The sequence below is a fragment of the Nansenia antarctica genome (genome assembly GCF_963989245.1).
Source record: "Nansenia antarctica genome assembly, chromosome: 4".
Classification (NCBI taxonomy): Eukaryota; Metazoa; Chordata; class Actinopteri; order Argentiniformes; family Microstomatidae; genus Nansenia; species Nansenia antarctica.
Genome location: NC_137689.1, coordinates 49,779,255 through 49,801,175, shown reverse-complemented (window position 1 = coordinate 49,801,175; position 21,921 = coordinate 49,779,255). Strand labels below are relative to the sequence as shown.

At 48.7% G+C, this 21,921-nt stretch overlaps 1 protein-coding gene across 1 annotated transcript in view; it reads left to right on the top strand.

The window, feature by feature from the left end:
- The window catches only part of clip1b (CAP-GLY domain containing linker protein 1b), a gene marked incomplete at its 5' end in the record, with an annotated part of 31,024 nt that extends 9,103 nt beyond the window's left edge, over positions 1 to 21,921 (top strand). Inside the window, 13 exons of the mRNA XM_080528496.1 lie at positions 991 to 1,152; positions 1,743 to 1,838; positions 2,374 to 2,431; positions 2,940 to 3,037; positions 6,281 to 6,355; positions 12,981 to 13,087; positions 17,327 to 17,372; positions 17,620 to 17,666; positions 19,132 to 19,234; positions 19,464 to 19,626; positions 20,184 to 20,236; positions 20,473 to 20,585; positions 21,541 to 21,921. Of these exons, the coding sequence (XP_080384622.1) occupies positions 991 to 1,152; positions 1,743 to 1,838; positions 2,374 to 2,431; positions 2,940 to 3,037; positions 6,281 to 6,355; positions 12,981 to 13,087; positions 17,327 to 17,372; positions 17,620 to 17,666; positions 19,132 to 19,234; positions 19,464 to 19,626; positions 20,184 to 20,236; positions 20,473 to 20,585; positions 21,541 to 21,775 (1,356 nt within the window). The 3' untranslated portion in view covers positions 21,776 to 21,921. The remainder of the gene's footprint in view (positions 1 to 990; positions 1,153 to 1,742; positions 1,839 to 2,373; positions 2,432 to 2,939; positions 3,038 to 6,280; positions 6,356 to 12,980; positions 13,088 to 17,326; positions 17,373 to 17,619; positions 17,667 to 19,131; positions 19,235 to 19,463; positions 19,627 to 20,183; positions 20,237 to 20,472; positions 20,586 to 21,540) is intronic.

The window sequence follows — 21,921 nt, the reverse complement described above, 5'->3', positions numbered from 1 at the left end:
CGATGTTGCATTCCACTGCATGGCCCAAACACTCTGGAACCAAATCCCCTGTTCTCAAGCAGCTTCAGGCTTTTTGACATCATTTCTTCCTCATATCGGTGTGATAATCGGTCGAGGTCATTATCTTGATATGGGTTATTTTGAATTCCTATCGCCCAGCCCGATCTCACAGTCATGCAGGGGTGGGGGGTGGTGTGTGTGTGTGTGTGTGTGTGTGTGTGTGTGTGTGTGTGTGTGTGTGTGTGGTGGGGGGGGGGTTCACTCTTCATCTCTTTGTCAGAAACGTCTCTTTTTGTCTCTTTGCCTCTGTGGGAGACCAGAGAGTTGCTTTAGAGCACAGCTCTCGTGACAAACACCCCAATACCTCTGGTGACATCCTACCGCCCGTAGCGCCGGAGAGGCGTTGAGAGGACAGCTGGATCCACTTACAGAAGGAGGGCACAGACCTCTCCTGATGTTTACATTGACATTTGACAATCAATACATTTGACTAAGCAAGTGAATTATCTGTCCACCAGTCGTAGCAGGAAGAGTAATCCAGCTCAGGCCCGGGGCCATTGGCAGTCTCTGTGATAGAAGGAAACCCCTTTTTTAAAAACATTTTATATAGACACTGGATAAACAGAGAAACAGCACAGGGGGGTCAATAGAAGTCTTAGGGGACACATTAAGCGGTTGTCTTCAGGAGACGCAGTGCTGGGGGGCAGTAGATGTCTCAGGAGGAGCAGTTAAGGTGTAACCTGAAGAGATGGGTCTTCAGTCTCCGACGGAAGATGGGTAGTGACTCTGCAGTTCTGACAGCCATGGGAAGCTCATTCCACCAGCGGGGAGCCAGTGCCAATGTTCCTGTCAGATCACAATTTGCAAGGCAACCTGTCGAAATCCAGATGTGCGTGTTTATAACCTCTCTCTCCTTCCTTCCTCCATTTCTCTCCTCCCCCCCTCTCTCTCCTTCTTCTCCGTCCTCCCTCTTGTTTATCCCCCCCCCAGGTGGCTACAGTGTCGGAGCGCTCCAGGATAATGGAGCTAGAGAGGGAGGTGGCGGAGCTGCAGCTCCGACTCAGGTCCTCCCAGCAGCTAGAGGGCGCTCTGTCCCTGTCTCCCGAGGAGCTGAGCAGCCTCAAGGCCCAGGCCCAGGCTCAGGGGAAGAAGGTGGGGGGCTCTCTCTCACCGTCTGGGGGGGGGGGGGAAACACCTGCGCCACTTTGTCGAGCCGTGGATAAACCCTCCGTCGGCACAAAAACAAAACTCTCTGTCCTTGTCCTACTCCCTCTGTCCCCCACACCCCTACTTTTGTCTACCCAGGTCATGTGTGTGTGTGTGTGTGTGTGTGTGTGTCCCCTACCTGTTTTCCAGACCGATGTTTCTGTTCTGACCTCTCTGTTGAATTTAATTAGTGTCGTATTCCTTTTTCCAAATGAGTCGCTTCGTTTTTTTTCTTCTCCAAACGAGGTTGTTCTGACCCGGTAGCCCACCCTGGAGACCCTGGAGACTCCCGCCTTCTACTCATGCTACACCTGGTGCATTATTCACCGCTCCCCTGTGCTCGTGTATACAGCACCTGTGTGTGTGTCTGTGGGTCTCTCTGCCGTATACAGCACCTGTGTGTGTGTGTGTGGGTCTCTCTGCCGTATACAGCACCTGTGTGTGTGTGTGTGGGTCTCTCTGCCGTATACAGCACCTGTGTGTGTGTGTGTGTGTGTGTGTGTGTGTGTGTCTCACTGCCGTGTGCGTCCCTCCAGATCAGTGAGCTGAGCGTGGAGCTGGAGAGCAGGCAGAAGGACCTCCTCTCTGAGCAGCAGGACAGGAGCTGCCTGGAGACACAGATGCTCACCCTGGTGAGAGACACGCACGCATTCACGCACGCACACACACACGTACACACGCACGCACACACGTACACACGCACGCACACACGTACACACACACGTACACACGCACGCACGTACACACGCACGCACGCACGCACGTACACACGCACGCACACACACACACTGACACATATATACACACAGAATATTTTTTTTTTTGCTTTTATCAGTCAGTCGTGTGTGTGTATATAATATCGTCCCCAACCAAGAGCAAACAATTAAACACTGAAACGCAAATACGATTGGACACCGTAATAATGCTTGCTATGATCACGTCGTCCAATCGTATTTGCGTTTCAGTTTTTAATTGTTTGCTCTCGGTTGGGCAGGATGATGATTAGAGGACCTGAATAGAAAAGGCGTTTTTGTTTGTGAACAAACCCCTCACATAGTTGTTGAAAGTCGTTATCCTTCCCCGGGTAGCTCACGGAGAAAGAATGTTATTGAGCAGTTTAAGTGTTTTTTGCGCTCAAAGTGAACCTGTTAGTCGTTTGTGTCTCAGAGACAACAACTCGACACAGCAGAGGAAGCCACCAGGAAGACAACACACACCATGCAAGGTAAACACACACCTCTCTACGCTCTCTTACTACTTTACTGCTCCAACTGGCTTCAATGAGGGAGTCATACTGTTAGTATTGATGTGTGAGGCTCCTAGCTGTGTGTGATAGTGGTGTGTGAGGCTCCATGTGTGTGTGATAGTGGTGTGTGAGGCTCCATGTGTGTGTGATAGTGGTGTGTGAGGCTCCATGTGTGTGATAGTGGTGTGTGAGGCTCCATGTGTGTGATAGTGGTGTGTGAGGCTACAGTTCGTGACGTTAGAATTATAAGGTTCTACCTCCATTTTTGTCAGAATTGAGTTTTTTACATAATCTGACCCATTAGGTGTTTATTAATGCCTGTGTGGTGTTATTTTTAAAATGTAGACATTTTTGTAGTTAGTAATTCATAAAATACAAAGGTTCCATCTCACAAAACATAATGGAATGTAAAATCTCTGAACTACCCTAAACGTAGATAGAACCTTATAATTCTAACGTCACGAATTGTGTCCTCCTGGCTCCACAGCGCTGGAGAAGAGAGTGGAGCAGGCCGACAGAGACCTCCAGACCCAGAGAGAGGAGAGCCAGCGCAGGGAGACGGAGCTGGAAAACAGGCTAGCACAGGTGCGTGTGTGTGTGTGTGTGTGAGGATGATGTCATGTATTGCATCCAGCTCTGTATATAACACATGTACACAGAACCACTGCAGGAGCTTGAAAACAGGCTAGCACAGGTGCGTGTGAGTGTGAGTGTGAGTGTGAGTGTGAGTGTGCGTGTGAGTGTGAGTGTGCGTGTGCGTGTGCGTGTGAGTGTGTGTGCGTGCGCGTGTGTGAGTGAGTGTGAGTGTGCGTGTGCGTGTGAGAGTGTGCGTGTGCGCGTGCGTGTGTGTGTGTGCGTGTGTGTGTGTGCGTGCGTGCGCGTGTGTGTGTGAGTGAGTGTGAGTGTGTGTGCGCGTGCGCGTGCGTGTTTGCGTGTGTGCGTGTGTGAGGGTGATGTCATGTATAAGCAGGGTGTTCTGTATATCAGTGGTTCCCAACCTTTTTTGTCTTGTGTACCCCTTGAGCTGTTTTGCCATGCCAGAAGTACCCCCTCACTCATGCGTGTTGATTATTTCCAAATATGTTCAATTAAACACTAACTTGCAAATATAACATTTATTATACAACAGTTAGTTCCGACCAAGTAATTTGATTGGACAAGAGGCATTCCATGAGTGCCGATATACAGTATAACAGCACTGGGACTTTTAACTAGCCTATCTGTCCACAGCACATGTGTTCTATTACAGTTTTTTCCAATTGCTAACACAATAAAATGACATGCATAGCACAATTATTTAAACTGACACACACAGAGAGCAAAACCTCTTCTCAAGTCTCCAAAACTCTAAACACATGTTCTGCTTTACACACATTTTGCTATTCAAAATGGCACTTTTTAAATGCACTTAACACGGTTCTCTGCCTAAGACACAACAATCTGACAAAGTCACATGTTTGCCATTTCAAAACACTGCCATTCAAAATTAGACTACATGAGCTAATTGGCCAATACATGTGCCACCAAACACCTCAATGGTTAATTCATTCATCACACACACACACACACACACACACACACACACACACACACACTGCCACGAGACAGCCAGCGAACGTCTGTGTGAAGCAGTAGCTGCTCATGCTCTGACCCGCTGCCATGACAAAGAGTTTGAAACAATCTGTAGTTCATTGGCCGGGACTGAATTAAGTTAATCACCTTAACTGCGTCATCCATAACTGCACTTAACTCGGGGCTCATCCTTTTGCTGGCGAGTGCCTCCCGGTGAATAATACAGTGCATCCACTTAATTTCGGGGTTCACCTTCATCACACGCCCAAGCAAGCACCTTACCCGTCATTGCTGCCGCTCCATCGGTACAGATGTGACTGTAGGATTTCCACTCCAGATCGTTGTCTTTGAAGAAGCTGTCAATAATCTAAAATATTCCCTCGCCAGTTGTCTTTCCTGGCAGCGTCTTGCAAAACAAGATATGCTCATTTATGTCAGACTCTTCTTTATAACGCACAAAAGCCAGCAGCTGAGCCTCCCCACTAACCTAGGTCATTTCATCTAATTGCAAAGCGGACTGACCTGCTTGCTTCATTTTATCCACCACTTGTCCGACAATATTTATGGACATATCATCAATCCGACGGGAGACGGTATTGTTTGATAATGGTACCAACTTGAACGCGTCAGCTGCTTTCTTGTCCAGCATAGTTTTAGCCAAAATCATAGCGGCAGGCAAAATCAGATCTTCGGTGATTGAATTTTTTTTTTTTACTTAGCCACCAGTAATGAAACAGCATAGGACGCCTCCAGTGCTTTGCTTGACACACTTGCCGCTTCCTTCAGTGTAGCCTGACTTGACTTGAACTCTGACAGTTTTCGCTTGAAAAAGTCGTCAGTTTTACCAACAGTTGCTAGGTGTTTGGTGCTCTGGTGTCGCTGTAAATTGGATGGCTTCATTGAATTATTAGCCAGGACTTCGCAGCAGAAAAAGCACTGTGGCTGTGGTGGATCAGCCGGTGTACATGTAAATCCCCACAAAACATATGTTTCCAGATAATAGCGGGGTCCTTTTTTCTTTTTTGCCTCAGTTTTCTTGACCGTTACTGTAGCTGGTCGTTTTAACCATCTGGCCATCTTTGCGGTAGGTTGCCAACTGACAGGCCTAGCTGACTTGCGCGCGAAAATGATCGTGAACATGATTTAAATGTGACGTGACTACCACTTGTGTTACAGTCCTCACCTGTCGGGGAGGAACTTAAGTTGCAGCGTACCATTTTAACAACAGGTTTATGAAATGACTTGTATATTTATTTATTTTTTTGGAAGGGGAAATAAATTATAATTCCAAATCTTTCCACGTACCCCCTGCAATCCCCTCACGTACCCCTAGGGGTCCGCGTACCCCCGGTTGGGAAACACTGCTGTATATAACACATGTACACAGAGCCGCCCCCGGCAGCAGCTGGGAACACAGCAGACCACAGGATGTTCTACCATCCAGACCAGTGAAGCAGCGAAGATGTCTAACACTGACTGTATGACTCTGGGCTTGGCTAATGATGTCTTCATGAATACACACACACACACACACACACACGTACGCTAACCTTGCATGGTTTAATATGCAGCCAGTCTTTGATTTTTAGGTCATTACGAGTACAAGAAGTAAACATGCTCTTTTTTTATGAACTGATATGGCTGATTGATACCACATGTTGGGTTTAATGTTCTCTACGATCAGTGGGATGGTACAGGATCTGGTTAAGCTCAGTCACCTAACTGTGATCACAGTACACAGAGCGAGAATCTGACACGGAACTACAGGGAAACACAAGACAGTTCACCGACAATACACTGGAAGGCACGTCACCTGAACAGTACAACACACACAACACAACACACACAACGCAACTCACACAACACAACACACACAACACAACACACACAACGCAACTCACACAACGCACAACACAACACACAACACAACACACACAACGCAACACACACAACGCAACTCACACAACACAACACAACACAACACACACAACACAACACACACAATGCAGCAGAACACACACACACAACGCAACACACACACAACACAACACACACAACACAACAGGGACAACACCGATGACAGAATGGGAGGCACACGTTCAAGACAGGACAACAGAAGATGAGAGAACAGAGCGGTTTGTGGAACGTCACGGTCCTCTACAGTGTAGGGATGGTCCTCTACGGAGCCTCCCTCTAGCTCAGAGTGTCCTCCGCCAGCCGTAGAAGCTGATGATTCACCTCCTCCTCCTCCCCCAGGCGGCTGAGTCATCACAGAGCACCGCCAAGGCCCTGGAGCAGCTGACCAATGAAGAGACGGCACTCCAGGCTCAGGTGAGAGGTCGGAAGCTATTTTGAGATGAAGAAGTTTGGTTTGTTGTTTTGTGTGGAGAGAGAGAGGCCGCATCGTTCCGTTCCGCGGCGGTCTTCTTCTTGTCTTGTTGCCATTTCTGTTCCTATATGCAAATGAGAGGCAGCCAGTGCGTTATGCCTGCTGTTGCTAGGTCGTCACGTAGCGTTATGCCTGCTGTTGCTAGGTCGTCACGTAGCGTTATGCCTGCTGTTGCTAGGTCGTCACGTAGCGCCGGCGCTCACGTTGCCGTCCTCCTCCCGCCCGTTTGGCCGTAAAGCGGGCTGTTCATTCAGGACACGTGCGCTTATGTAAGCTGTCAGGTTGCGCGTGTGTGTGTTTGTGCGTGTGCGTGTGCGTGTTTGTGTGTGTGTGTGTGTGTGTGTGTGTGTGTGTTTGTGTGTGTGTGTGTACTAGGGTAGACTCTGGCATACAGTTATTTATTTTTTTTCATAATTATGAATATATATACAGTATATCTCAAAAGTGAGTACACCCTTTAGATTTTTGCAAATATTCTGTCATATCCTTTCAGGGGATAACACTATCTTAATGAAACTTTGATATAACTTAAAGTAGTCAGTGTGCTGCTTGAATAACAGTATAGATTTATTGTCCATTGAAAATTACTCAGTACACAGCTGATAATGTCTAAACAGCTGGCAACAAAAGTGAGTACACCCCATAGTGAACATGTCTAAATTGTGCCCAAAGTGTCAATATTTTGTGTGACCACCATTGTTATCTAGCACTGCTTTAACCCTCCTGGGCATGGAATTCACCAGAGCTGCACAGGTTGCTTCTGGAATCTTCTTCCACTCCTCCATGACGACATCACGGAGCCCACGGATGTTGGACACCTTGCACTCCTCCACCTTCCTCTTGAGGATGCCCCACATGTGCTCAATTGGGTTTAGGTCTGGAGACATACTTGGCCAGTCCATCACCTTAACCTTCAGCTTCTTCAGCAAGGTCGTTGTCATCTTGGAGGTGTGTTTAGGGTCATTATCATGTTGGAAAACTGCCCTAAAACAGTAACTCATGTTCTTGGATTCATTGTCTTCAGCAAACTGTTTGCGGGCTTTCTTATGCATCGGTTTCAGAAGAGGCTTCTGTCTGGGGCGATGGCCATACAAACCGATTTGAAAATGAGTTGAGCACGTGGACTCAACTTCTTTGGTCGACCCTGGCGAGGCCTGTTCCGAGTGGAACCTGTCCTGGAAAACCGCTGTATGATCTTAGCCACTGTGCTGCAACTCATTTTCAGGGTGTTGGCAATCTTCTTATAGCCAAGGCCATCTTTGTGAAGCGCAATAATCCTTTTTTTCAGCCGCTCAGAGAGTTCCTTGCCATGTTGTCCAGCATTCAGAGAGAATTGTGCCCAAAACACAACATTTAACAGCCCTGCTTATCATTTACACCTGAATCCTTGTAACACTAACGAGTCACATGACACCAGGGCGGGAAAACAACATCATTGGGCACAATTAGGACATGTTCACTATGGGGTGTACTCACTTTTGTTGCCAGCTGTTTAGACATTGTACTGAGTAATTTTCAAAGGACAATAAATCTATACTGTTATTCAAGCAGCACACTGACTACTTTAAAGTTATATCAAAGTTTCAGTAGGATAATGTTATCCCCTGAAAGGATATAACAGAATATTTGCAAAAATCTAAAGGGTGTACTCACTTTTGAGATATACTGTATATGAACACTAGTCTGTATGACTATATAATACTAGTCTGTATGACTATATAACGCTAGTCTGTATGACTACATGAATCCTGGTCTCCAGTGATGCTTGAAGGGATGTAGGCCATGTGCTGCCCCCCCCCCCTCTCTTTCTCTCTCTTTCTCTCTCTCCCTCTCTCTCGTGCGTGTACTCTCTTGTTCTCTGTTGTCCCTCTTCCAGTATGTCTCTTCCTCTGTTTGATGATCTCCTTTCACATCTCTTCCTCTTTTGTCTCTGTTTGATGAGTTCCGTCTTTCTCTCGTTTGTCTCTGATTTTGTCCCTGGCTCTCCATTTCCCCCCTCTCTGAACATATTTGCTTTCTCTCTCTCTCTCTCTCTCTTCCGTACATTTTAAGTGGAGGCTTATGGTGTGAGTGTGTGTGCATGTGCATGCGTGCGTGCGTGTCTAAGGTGCATGTCAACTGTACCCAAAATCAGTAGTCTGACACACACGTGCATACAATGCGAAGAACATTATTTATTTTTTTGTATGCATAAAGACATGTATAAATAAGTACAGAGGAGTATGAAAATAGTCAAACTGAATAGTATTGAACGTCCCGGTGGTCACTGCCAAGCAAAACGATGAATCTGAAGAAGACAAGAGCCTGTCTAGGATTAGGTGGTTGATGAATTTCTCAGTGTCAGTTTTCAGCTGGTCGCCCTGCATGTCTGAAGTCCACTCTGACCATAGGATGCTCCCGGCTGTTTACCCATGACAGGCTTAGTGCCAAGGGTAAATAAAGTCACCCACATTGTCAACATGTTAGAGTGTCAAAGGTGACCAAAAATGCATATGTTTTGATTGATGCTTCAATTTGTAGCCAATGAAAATATAGTCATTAGGTAGGGGGGGTGGGGGGCGGCAGAAGGGGACCAAGGGGGTGTCTTTCTCTCATTTATCTCTGATTTTGTCCCTGGTTCTCCATTTCCCCCCTCTCTGAACATAATTTGCTTTCTCTCTGTCTCTCTCTCTCTGTCTCTCGGTCTCTCTCTCTCAGTCTCTCTCTCTCTCTCTCTCTCTCTCTCTCTCTCTCTCTCTCTCTCTCTCTCGGTCACTCTCTCTCTCTCTCGGTCTCTCTCTCTCTCTCGGTCTCTCTCTCTCTCTCTCTCTCTCTCTCGGTCTGTCTCTCTCTCTCTCTCTCTCTCTCTCGGTCTGTCTCTCTCTCTCTCTCTCTGTTTCTCTGGAGTGTGGGAATACTGACCCCCGCTGGCTGTGTGGTCACCTGTAAAGTGAATTTCCTTGTAATAGTCGGTATGAATGTATGATCGTTAATGACTATCAACGTCCCCCCAAAAATATCTCCGGTTTTACAGTGTAATCTGAACTAAGCCGTATCCCTTCTAAAATCCCTTCATCTCCACATGTAAGCCTTCCTCACTGTTTCTGGGTCACCCCCCCCCCTCAGCCCCCCCTCCCCCCCCGCTCCGACGCTCTCCACCTGACAGGAAGGAACTTCGCCTGGTTTCAACAGAGAACTTTTGATGTGTGCCGCCGCCCCGCAGGCTGCTTGTGAAAGCCTTGTGCATCAGAGTGATGACAGCGGAGTGTTTGGAGTGTTTGGAGTATTTGGAGTGTTTGGAGAGAAGCTTAGAGGAAGCTGGAGGGATAAAAGAAGAGAGGAGAGCAGATTTGGGCGATGGTGATGCGATTATAAAATCCCCTCAAAACGAGACTTGGGACGGCAGTGGTTTTAGCTTTTGTGGAAAATACGTAGTTCCACATGCACGCACAGTCTGCTACTGTTGTCAGACAGACAGATACATGCAAGCGCACACACACACACACACACACACACACACACTAACGTATTCTAAATCATGTTATTCTACTCGTTAAGTGCAGTGATGCTCTTCCGTCTCTCCCCTCTCCCCCTTCCTCTCCCGCCCCGCGGGCTGTGATGTAATCATGCACATGTCTGGTTGAGCCATGGCGGCTGTGTGTGCGTGCGTGTGTGCGTGCGTGCGTGTGTGCGTGCGTGCGTGTCACGCCTGGCTGGGCAGAACATTGCTTGAGTTAACGGACGGGAGATGGAGGAGCGCACCCTCACCTACCCTCCTGTCCTGTCTCACACCCTCACCTACCCTCCTGTACTGTCTCACACCCTCACCTACCCTCCTGTCCTGTCTCACACCCTCACCTACCCTCCTGTACTGTCTCACACCCTCACCTACCCTCCTGTCCTGTCTCACACCCTCACCTACCCTCCTGTCCTGTCTTACACCCTCACCTACCCTCCTGTCCTGTCTCACACCCTCACCTACCCTCCTGTCCTGTCTTACACCCTCACCTACCCTCCTGTACTGTCTCACACCCTCACCTACCCTCCTGTCCTGTCTCACACCCTCACCTACCCTCCTGTACTCTACACACACCCTCACCTACCCTCCTGTACTGTCACACACCCTCACACTCATGTCAGTGGGTGATAGAGATATCCATGGGTGACATCCAATCACTTGGTGTCCCTCCAGCATACCAGCATTATGTTATGTTTGTTGTTATGTTTTCAAAAGTGAAATTTCACTTCCATGCGCAATTATTATGTATAAATATTTCTCCTGTTTTTAAATAATTTTAACCCTTTCCAGACTGATAGATGTCAATCTTTCAAACAAATGTGTTTAATTGGTTGGTTGTTAAGAGGGGGCAATTACTTTTTCACATAGGGCCAGGTAGAGTTCGATAGCATTTTTCCTGTAATACATGAAATCATCATTTAAAAACTGCATTTTCTATTTACTCAGGTTATCTTTGTGTAATATTAAAATTGGTTTGATGATCTGAAACATTTAAGTGTGACAAACATGCAAAAACAGACGAAATTGGGAAGGGGGCAAATACTTTTTCACAGCACTGTATAATAACCGCCCAGGCCAGGTTATGGTTTATAATAACCTGTGAAGGTGTCATCATTTTGTCTGCGTAGCGCAAGTTCCCATAGGCCTCATGTGATGATGTCATGTTAGGGCCCAGGGTGACATCACAGGTGTTATGGTGCTGTGTTAGAGGCAGCATGGCTCTTCAACAGCAGCCTCCCGATTGGCTGATGATAAAAGACGGAGCCAGGTGATTGGCTGGTGTCATAGACGATAGACAGTGTGTGTGTCCCTCGCAGAGATGGAGGAGATGTTGCTAATGGAGGTGATAGAGGTAGAGAGGCTGGGAGGCTGGTTCAGCTGTCAGTGGTGTGTGTGTGTGTGTGTGTGTGTGTGTGTGTGTGTGTGTGTTTGTGTTTGTGTGTGTGTGTGTGAGAGAGAGACAAGCAGCAGAAGGTGGGGGTGGTTGAGGGAGGAGCTTATCGGGGCTTACATAATGAAGGCGCGCTCTATAGCGTGCGTGTGTGCGGGTGAGGGACCGTGTGCTCAGGCGACACACACACACGCACACTCTCTCTTTCTCTCTCTCTCTCTCTCCCTCCCTCTCTCTCTCTCTCTCCCTCCCTCTCTCTCCCTCTCTCTCGCGTGCGGTGGGAGCTGATGGTTTATTGATGGCTTGGTTCCGTTAGTCAGTGTGTGTTACACAAGAGAGAGCACTGGGATAGGAACAGTGTTGCTGCGCTAGAGTGTGTATGTGTGTGTGTGTGTCCTGAGGTTGAGAAGGACAGTGCAGAGTGGACTCTAGGTAGGGGACAGCTCTGCAGGCATGGATGTAGCTGCTCTGGGACAGGGCTACTCCAGCAGCCTCTACTCCTCCCACTACCAGGTAACCCTGCTGTCCTCTTCACTGGATCGCTGCTTTATTAGTATTACTCTGTATAGTTTAGCCTTAAAAAAAAAGAAAAGTTGTATTTCCTTTTATTTGAACTGTGTCATTGGTAAAAACGAGGATGCCAGATTCAGAAGACGTAGAGTATGAGATGTTTCTGTGTTTTCGCTCATGGCTTGGTCTATTTTTAGACTGTTTTGTGGCGCGTAAAGCTGTTTGTTGTTTGTTTGTGATTGCTGCGTGCGTGCATGTATGCGTGTGCACGCAGACACGTAAACAGACACCAAGGTGTGTGTGAGGCAGCGTCCCGGGTCAGTAACTCACCTGATAGTTTTAACAGCAGGTTATTATCACGCGAGCTAGGGTAAACACACAGCACCTGGCCTCGGGCCACGGAACCATCAAGGTGTTTTCGATCCCGCGCCCCGTAGCAGCTGAGTGATCGTCATCGATCCTGTGAAATGAATTATTGACCCGTGGCTATTTTTAGAGCCGGTGTCATCACACCGCCGCGTGCGTTTGTTGAAGAGACGGTGTCGGTCGGTTTGTTTTGACGTGAGAGACTGTCGGTAGAACTTGTCCTTCTAACTGTCAGTCCTGGCACCACGACACCAACGGACCCGTCTGCATGTCCTGTCCTCTGTCCGTCCTGCCGAGGTGTCTCGTGGTCGAACTCTTATTTAACTGTCGACGTTATAGGCTTTCAACCGTTTGTCTGTTTGGTTGTCGAATGACATTTCTGTAGCACATTCAACAGTCAGGGCTCTGTAAATCTACGCCGCGACCTCTGTCTCGGCAGGCTACGGACACTCATTAGGGGTTGAACAGACAAGTTTGTTCTTAACGAGCGGTGACTTAGCGGCGCTGTGCTTCAGGAGCGAGCGGCGGTCTCTCTTGGGGGGGTTGGGGGGGGGGGGGGGCGGTCTTCCTGGCATCCTCCCAGCCTCCTCTCTGCTGGGATGGGTACGACAGAGACGCGATGAACGCCCGTGACTAAAGGCGCCGCGAGAAGCGTGACGGAGGGGGCTTTATCCTCCCGACGGCTACGGTTCGCTTTGATGTTTGTCTAAGTCCTTCTTTTCTCTGTCTCTCTCCCTCCCTCTCTCCCTCCCTCTCTCTCTCCTCCCTTTCATCCCTCCGGCCACGGCGGTCCCCCTTCCAGCTCGAGGCTCTGAAACAGCAGAACACCAAATACCAGGAGGAGCTGAGTCTCTCCCAGGAGCGCAGCGGCTCGGAAAACCAGCGCATCGGAATCCTCTGCAAGGAAATGTGAGTACGACCCCAGGACTGATGTTACTACACTAGGACTGATGTTACTACCCCAGGACTGATGTTACTACCCTAGGACTGATGTTACTACCCTAGGACTGATGTTACTACCCCAGGACTGATGTTACTACCCTAGGACTGATGTTACTACCCCAGGACTGATGTTACTACCCTAGGACTGATGTTACTACCGCAGGACTGATGTTACTACCCTAGGACTGATGTTACTACCCTAGGACTGATGTTACTACCCCAGGACTGATGTTACTACCCTCGGACTGATGTTACTACCCTAGGACTGATGTTACTACCCTAGGACTGATGTTACTACCCTAGGACTGATGTTACTACCCCAGGACTGATGTTACTACCCTAGGACTGATGTTACTACCCCAGGACTGATGTTACTACCCTAGGACTGATGTTACTACCCTAGGACTGATGTTACTACCCTCGGACTGATGTTACTACCCTAGGACTGATGTTACTACCCCAGGACTGATGTTACTACCCCAGGACTGATGTTACTACCCTAGGACTGATGTTACTACCCCAGGACTGATGTTACTACCCCAGGACTGGTGTTCCTTCCTCCTCCGGGCCTTGCTCTACGGGCTTTCCCCAGCTCCCCAGCACAGGGCATTCCGACGTGTGTTAAAAAAGGAGGGAACGCTGTTACCAGTTACCTTGGCTGCCGCCGCAGTGCTGCTCAGTAGGGACCCGGGGATGAGAAACCCAGCTTCCCTTTCTGGCCCGAACCTCACAGAACCTCACAGAACCTCACAGAACCTCACAGAACCTCACAGAACCTCACAGAGGGACAAACCCGGACGCCCGGGTCGTTCTCAGAGGACGCGTGTCGACGGTTAGGACCGGCGCGTCGGAAGTAACACAGAGACATCGAGTTAAACATATTTTCTTTGGGACTCATTCGCTTCATTCTCGAGTTTGTTCTTACCCTTAATGTGGTCGGGGTTGTCTCATGTTCAGTTCTCAGGGAGAGAGAGAGCCTGAGGGTGTCAGACACACACATCCGCTGCCCCCCCCCCCCCTCCCTATGGAACACGGATCACGGTTCCTCTTTGAAATGGTAAAATGACATAAGGGTCTATTAATAGATCGGCGAATGTGCTTTGTATGTGCACACGTGCGTGGATGCGTGTAATCACGTGTGTGTGTGTGTGTGTGTGTGTGTGTGTTCATCCTGCCGAGCCTCCTGTGAGTCATCAGAGCTGAGCGGTGACATCAGAGAGCCAGAGAGACATGACAGGCTGAGACACACACGTCACTAGAAGGGGGAGTGAGATCAGAGGGTTAATAATAAGAAAAATAACTAATAAATAATAAAACTAAATAATATCTTTCTTCTCAGACTTCCCAGAGTTCTGACTGAGTGATCTAGGTTTTTTAATGTGGGTTTCTTCCGAAAGTTCTTAAACTGCACTGCTCGTGACAGTCCCAGAGTGGGGTGGTGTTCTGTGATAAGCAGTGATTTAGAGACGTGTGCTTTCATAGCGTCTCATTAGTTATAAAGTCTACAGGACTACAATGTGCATCCCTGAATGTTTTTCTCGGTGGCTGTTGAAATATAGTATGTATAGACTTTCTATATGTTTCCCTTCCTCCTCCTCCATCTCCTCCATCTCCTCCTCCCCCTCCCCCCCCTCCTCCCCCTCCTCCTCCTCCTCCTCCTCCTGACAGAGGCGTCCTTCCACGTTCTCTAAGGAGGGTTATGCAACCCTGCCTCTCCTCGTAGAACCGCCTGGCTCCAACATGGCCGCTCCTCTCATGACCTCAGACTTCTGTGTGTGTGTGTGTGTGTGTGTGTGTGTGTGAGAGAGACCCTTTGTGTCTTCAGAGACATCTCATCTGGGAGAACAGCTGCATCCGCCCCAGTCAGTTCTCTTGTGTGTGTGTGTGTGTGTGTGTGTGTGTGTGTTTGTGTGTGTGTGTGTGTGCGTGCGCGCATGCGTGTGTGTGTGTGTGTATCCTCTGTCAGTGAGCTGCCCAGATTGGGCTCTATTGGGTCCTAAATATAGCTCTGGATTAGAGATGACACTGTAATAATGTTCTTCCAGTGGGTTTGACTCCAGTTAGTTACTGATCCTGGATCGGTTTTGATTGTCTTATTTGAGTGATGTCCAATGGAAGTTCCCATTTAACTAGCCTAAGATTTTCCAAACCTCCTTTGGAAAATGTCTAGTCTAGGACAGTTGGAGTTAATAAAAGAACCCTACCACCTCTGTTGTGGCGTGGTTGGTGCTGTAGAGTGTGATGGTGTAGAGTGTGATGGTGTAGAGTGTGATGGTGTAGAGTGGGATGGTGTAGAGTGTGATGGTGTAGAGTGTGATGGTGTAGAGTGTGATGGTGTAGAGTGTGATGGTGTAGAGGGTGGTGGTGTAGAGTGTGATGGTGTAGAGTGTGATGGTGTAGAGTGTGATGGTGTAGAGGGTGATGGTGTAGAGGGTGATGGTGTAGAGGGTGATGGTGTAGAGTGTGATGGTGTAGAGGGTGATGGTGTAGAGTGTGATGGTGTAGAGGGTGATGGTGTAGAGGGTGATGGTGTAGAGGGTGATGGTGTAGAGGGTGATGGTGTAGAGGGTGATGGTGTAGAGGGTGATGGTGTAGAGGGTGATGGTGTAAAGAGTGGTGGTGTAGAGGGTGATGGTGTAGAGTGTGATGGTGTAGAGTGTGATGGTGTAGAGTGTGACGGTGTAGAGGGTGACGGTGTAGAGTGTGATGGTGTAGAGGGTGATGGTGTAGAGGGTGACGGTGTAGAGTGTGATGGTGTAGAGTGTGATGGTGTAGAGGGTGATGGTGTAAAGAGTGGTGGTGTAGAGGGTGATGGTGTAGAGGGTGATGGTGTAGAGGGTGATGGTGTAGAGTGTGATGGTGTAGAGGGTGATGGTGGAGAGTGTGGTGGTGTAGAGTGTGATGGTGTAGAGGGTGATGGTGTCGAGCGTGGTGAATGAGATTAGAGCTCTGTCCTTCTCCCAGACGCTGGACCCATCCAGGGCCATTGGTCACACACACAGAGGGGTTAGCCGCGACCTTTATGCTGATCAGAACCCGGGCCGTGACGGGCACCAGGCAGCAGTGGAACCAATCAGCAGTGGCAGACCCAGACTCTAAATCCCCCTCCCGAAGGTTCGGAATCAAAAAATCCCCATGGTTGATTCATTCAAATCGAACCGAATACGAACCTAAATAGTTCCGATTATTTTTTGGGTCGTACCGTAAAAGCGAACACTGTCGTAGAATCGCCGAGGAGACGACGCAACCTTTCTGTGGAAGCGGGTCGGTCTAGACAGGACGTTTAAGCGTCATGGTAACGCATCGTTAGAGTTACCGCTGAGAAAATAGAACGTCTGGCTCTCGTTGTTGACGTCACGAGGATTATGCAAATCCAAACTCTGCTCAGTAGCCTTCGTATTGCATTTTTACTGGCTTACTTTAGGCTAACAGGTCAACTAACACCTAACACCACAGTGTGTCTTTACGAACACCGCTGTGAAAAACCCCATTGGACTTTGCGGACGTCCTCAAATCCTGGAGAAATGTCTGAAAACCGTCCCGTTTTAAGCGGTGAGAACAGCCCACAGAGACAGATGGGGTTCTGTGTGATAAGAATCAGTCTGCAGATGGCGTCTTGGTCCTGCCAGAGGGATCTCATTAGACCTGTACATAAGCATGGCTTTGATTCAAGATCCGCTCCACTTTTTCCTGTTGATTTGTATTTATTTTCTCTCCCCCTACTCATCTCCCCTTTTCTTGCTCCTCTCTGCCGTCTCTCTCTCTCTCTCTCTCTTCCCACGCGTCGCAGACTCTCTCTCAGAGGAGGCACAGAGGTGTACAGACAGTTACACGGATCAACAGTGAGATTGTAATCCTGTGTGACGCGTGGAGAGACAGAGAACTGGAGAGAGCAGCCTCTTCGTACACTTCTGCTGCCATGTCATTCCTCTCATTGACTCTCGTTGAAAGTTAAACCTCCTCTCTTTTTCTCCTCCCCGTCTTCCTCTCTTTTTCTCCCTGTCTCCCTCTCTGTCTCCCTGTCTCTCTCTCTCTGTCTCCCTGTCTCTCTCTCTCTCTGTCTTCCTGTCTCTATGTCTCCCTGTCTCTCTCTGTCTCCCTGTCTCTCTCTCTCTCTGTCTCCCTCTCTCTGTCTCCCCCTCTCTGTCTCTCTCTCTCTGTCTCCCTGTCTCTCTCTCTCTGTCTCCCTGTCTCCCTCTCTGACAGAGAGGATCTGAAGCTGGCCAGTCAGAAGTCTCAGCATCTTGAGGAGGTAATGACACGGCTGAAACACGTTTCTGCTCAAATAAAAAAAACTCCCTAACTGAAACAGCCACCCGGTCAAATAAGCATCATTAGCAGTGCAAAGATGTGGAACTATCCACTCATCAACCCAGATATGGGCTTTAGTTGAATAGGTTTTGGCCTCGTGAGTATTGACCTCGTGCTGTTGCTGTACTCTTAAAGCTGAGAAGGGTTTAACCTGGTTTTGTGTGTGCTTGTGTGTCTGTGTTTTATAGCACAATGAGGAGCACAACAGTCAACAGCAGCTTGACAGTAAAGACAGGTAAGACACCTCAACTTCGGAACACAATCTAATCTTTTCGAACATGATTTTCCACAACGGTTCGGTAGCGTTCACAGAGTCCTATAAAGAGTATTACACCACGCCACGTTCCATTTAGTTGATGTTAGAGCCGCTAAAAATGATTAGAACACTACACAGCAGACTAAGACTATACTAGCCGACAGAGCCGACAGATCTGACAGAGCTGACAGATGGCGTTTTGTGAGAGGAGAATCAGTGCTGCGGATGTTATCTCCCATTTGCTCGGCTTTGAATCCATTGGTCATGCTGATACTGTACCTCCGACTCGCTCTCGTAGATTAGAGATAAGCTTGACCTCCCGTTGGTTATAAGACAGGGGAGGGCAGAGATACTGCAGATGACACTACCCAGGGATGGGAGTGCTGTCCCTGCATGTGGCACCAGGCTGGCAAATGAAGAGAGTAAGATATATATATATATATATATATATATATATATATATATATATATATATATATATATACACAGCATAGTCTGTTCGTTCGGAAGGTGACCCTTCAGCCATTTCAGAGTAGTTAGTCAGAAAGCAACGTCTTGTTCTTGATTTGGAGTTCTTTTTAAGTCGGGAGATCAGAGGTAAGTGTTAATGTCTGTTTGTCTGTCCGTGTAGTCGGTGTGTCCAGAAATAGTCTTAAATAGAGTCTTAGTGTAGCTTTATCTCTCTGTATCCACGGTCAAAGGATTAGGTGTGTATCCCCACACTAACACTACTAATGAGAGAGGAAAGGAAAGGAGAGAGAGGAAGAGAGAAGAAAAGAGGAGAGGAGAGGGTGAGACAGAAGCGAGGAGAGGAGAGGAGAGGAGAGACACGAGAGGAGACAGGGAAGGGAGCAGGTGGAGGGGAAAAGATGATGAAACAGGAGAAGAGAAGTCATGAAGGTTGTTTAATCCAGAGGGAAATTATGAAGGAATGAAGGGAAATTAAAAGTCGAACTAATTCCTCTAGAGGGAGAGGATAGCTACCTTTCCTAGGTAACACACTGGATATTCAGTTTGGAGTCGTGACTCAGCAAATTTCTCATGGCAACGATGATGAAGGGATAGCATTCCTAAGGAGGGGGGGGGGTCTTTGATAGAGGATGTTAATTTACAGTCGTATAGTACAGGCTTTGTTTAAGGTACGCTACATCAATGCCCTGTTGCGATTGAAGTCTGCAGTCTAGGTCCATACTCAGGTTAATCCATTGTATTATACCAGGAAGTGATCCCTACTGTTGTACTCTTTGTTGTGAAGTCTGTTGGATTGAAACTTTTGGTTGTGTGCTTTTTTTAGAACTTTTTTCTCAGACTTCCCAAAGTTCTGACTGAGTGATCTGGGTTTTTGAATGTGGTTTCTTCCAAAGTTCTGCACTGCTCGTGACAGTCCCAGAGTGGGGTGGCGTTCTGTGTTAAGCATTGATCTGGTCTGACTCTGTTCCCGCAGGGAAACGCTGTCTCATCAGGACACGGAGGAGAGGAACTACCAGAGATCTACTGGAGGACTGATCTCAGACAAGGACAGAGAACTTGAGACCCTGAGGAACGAGGTATATACACACACACACGCACACGCACGCACACACACACACACACACACACACACACACACGCACTCACCCCCCCATACACACACACACACACACACACACACACACTCACCCCCCCACACACACACACACACACACACACACACACACACACTCACACACACACACACACACACACACACACACACACACACTGGTGACCTCTGTTGACCTCTGCTCCTGCCTGCAGGTGGCGCTGCTGCGGGGGGAGAACGCCGTGGCCAAGCCCCTGCAGGTGGTCGTGGAGACCCTGGAGAGGGACAAGGCCCAGCTGCAGGGCCGCGTCCACAGCCTGGAGCAGAGGCTCATGGGAAGGCAGGCCTCCTCCGACGGCGGAGTCTCTCCGTCCTCAGGTGAGGAGAGGAGAGCCGTCCTGGACCTCCACACCTCCACACACACCTCCCACCTCCACACACACCTCCCACCTCCACACACACCTCCCACCTCCACACACACCTCCCACCTCCACACACACCTCCCACCTCCACACACCTCCCACCTCCACACACACCTCCCACCTCCACACACACCTCCCACCTCCACACACACCTCCCACCTCCACACACACCTCCCACCTCCACACACACCTCCCACCTCCCACCTCCACACACACCTCCCACCTCCACACACACCTCCCACCTCCACACACACCTCCCACCTCCACACACACCTCCCACCTCCACACACACCTCCCACCTCCACACACCTCCCACCTCCACACACACCTCCCACCTCCACACACACCTCCCACCTCCACACACACCTCCACCCTGGACCCACCTTCTAGAACCATCACTCTCCTCACAAGACACTCCGTAGGCTCGCCGTCGACGTGCCTGTCTCTCTCCTCATTTGTTTTTGTGTGTGTGTGTGTGTGTGTGTGTGTGTGTGTGTGTTCTGTATCCCACAGGCGATGGAGCTCTGGACCAGCTGAGAGAGGAGAAGGAGTTTGCAGAGGGACAGGTACGAAAGGCAGCCAAGTCGTAAAATTTCTGTTCATTGTCGAATTCCTTACCCTCGTTTTCTACTCTTCTAACATACGCATACGTCGGTTGTAGAGGGTTGACTAGGAAAACCGAGGACGTCTTTGTTAACGCAATGGAACGCACGACAATGAGCCTTGTCCTCCGATGTCTACCTCCACCTACCCCACCTCTCTTCTACCCCCCTCCCTCCCTCCCTCTCTGTCTCTCTCTCAGATCAACTTCCTGAACAGCGTGATCGTGGACCTGCAGAGGAAGAACGAGGAGCTGAAGGTGAAGCTGAAGAAGATGGCGCTGGCCGAGTTCAACGGCAACGACGGGCCAGACGGGTGAGTCTGGCCACAGAGTCCCTGAACCCTGAACCCCTCCTCACCACAGAGTCCCTGAACCCCTCCTCACCACAGAGTCCCTGAACCTCCTCTACACCACTTTCATAAAACCTTGATACAAATTTTAAGCTTTTCAAAAAATGCAGGTTGAGAGAGGGCGCTGGCGTTGCTTGTTCGCCACGTCTCCGCCCCGAAATCTAGGTGTAATTGCAGTATACAGAGTAGACTGTCCTACAAAGACACTTGATTTAGATTTAGTCATCTAAGAATGTATTAGACCCCTATACTTTCTTTTATTATTTTTTGGTTTCTTTTTATTTTACTACTCAACCTTTTCAGTTTGTAAAGAGTCTTTGAGTGTCTAGAAAAGCGCTATATAAGTCTAATGTATTATTATTATTATTATTATTATTATTATTATTACACTGCCTCTGAGTCGTTCACTGCCATTCATTTCACGCTGACTCCTAGTGATGGAGGGGGGAGAGGGGGGGGGGCCTTCTGTTTTACTCTCCGTAAATCCCTACACTCCATAATCACATGTTAACCTCACATTTACATTTACGTTCTCGGCATTGAGCAGACGCCTTTACCCAAAGCAACTTGTGACAAATACGTTGGTCTGAAGTAAGTGAATCGTCTATCCATCAGTCATCGCAAAAAGCTACTAGATTCGAGTAGATTAGATTCAACTTTATTGTCATTGCAGAGTTACAAGTACCAGACAACGAAATGCAGTTTAGCATCTAACCATAAGTGCAAATAGTGATAGAAAAACATGACAGACAGTGATAGTGATAGGTACAGTATGGCAAATACGGTAGTTAGAGGTATATTACAGTTATGAGTTATGCAGTTATGCTAATCTAGGCTCGGTGCCCAGAGGCCGTTGGCAGTCAAAGATCTCTCCTCCAAAATCTCTCCTCTCCTTTCCTCTGTTCTTTCACCCCCCTAGTTTGGAGGAGGGTCTGTCGAAGAGGGAGAAGAAGGCTCCCCCCCGGCTGTTCTGTGACATCTGCGATAGCTTCGACCTGCACGACACGGAGGACTGCCCCACCCAGGCCCAGAGCCCGGACTCCGTCCCCCACTCCACCTACCACGGCAAGGCCACGGACCAGCGGCCGTACTGCGACATCTGCGAGGCCTTCGGACACACCACCGCGTCCTGCAACGACGACCAGACCTTCTAGAACCTTCTAGACGTCTGCGAGCCCCCCCACCCCCTTAACCCTGTGGGGGGACACCCTCTCTGTCCTGTCTTTACTCTCAGCCCTCACTCTAACCCTCCTTCTACTCCCACTACCTCACCCCTCTCTACCCCTCCTACTGTGCCCAA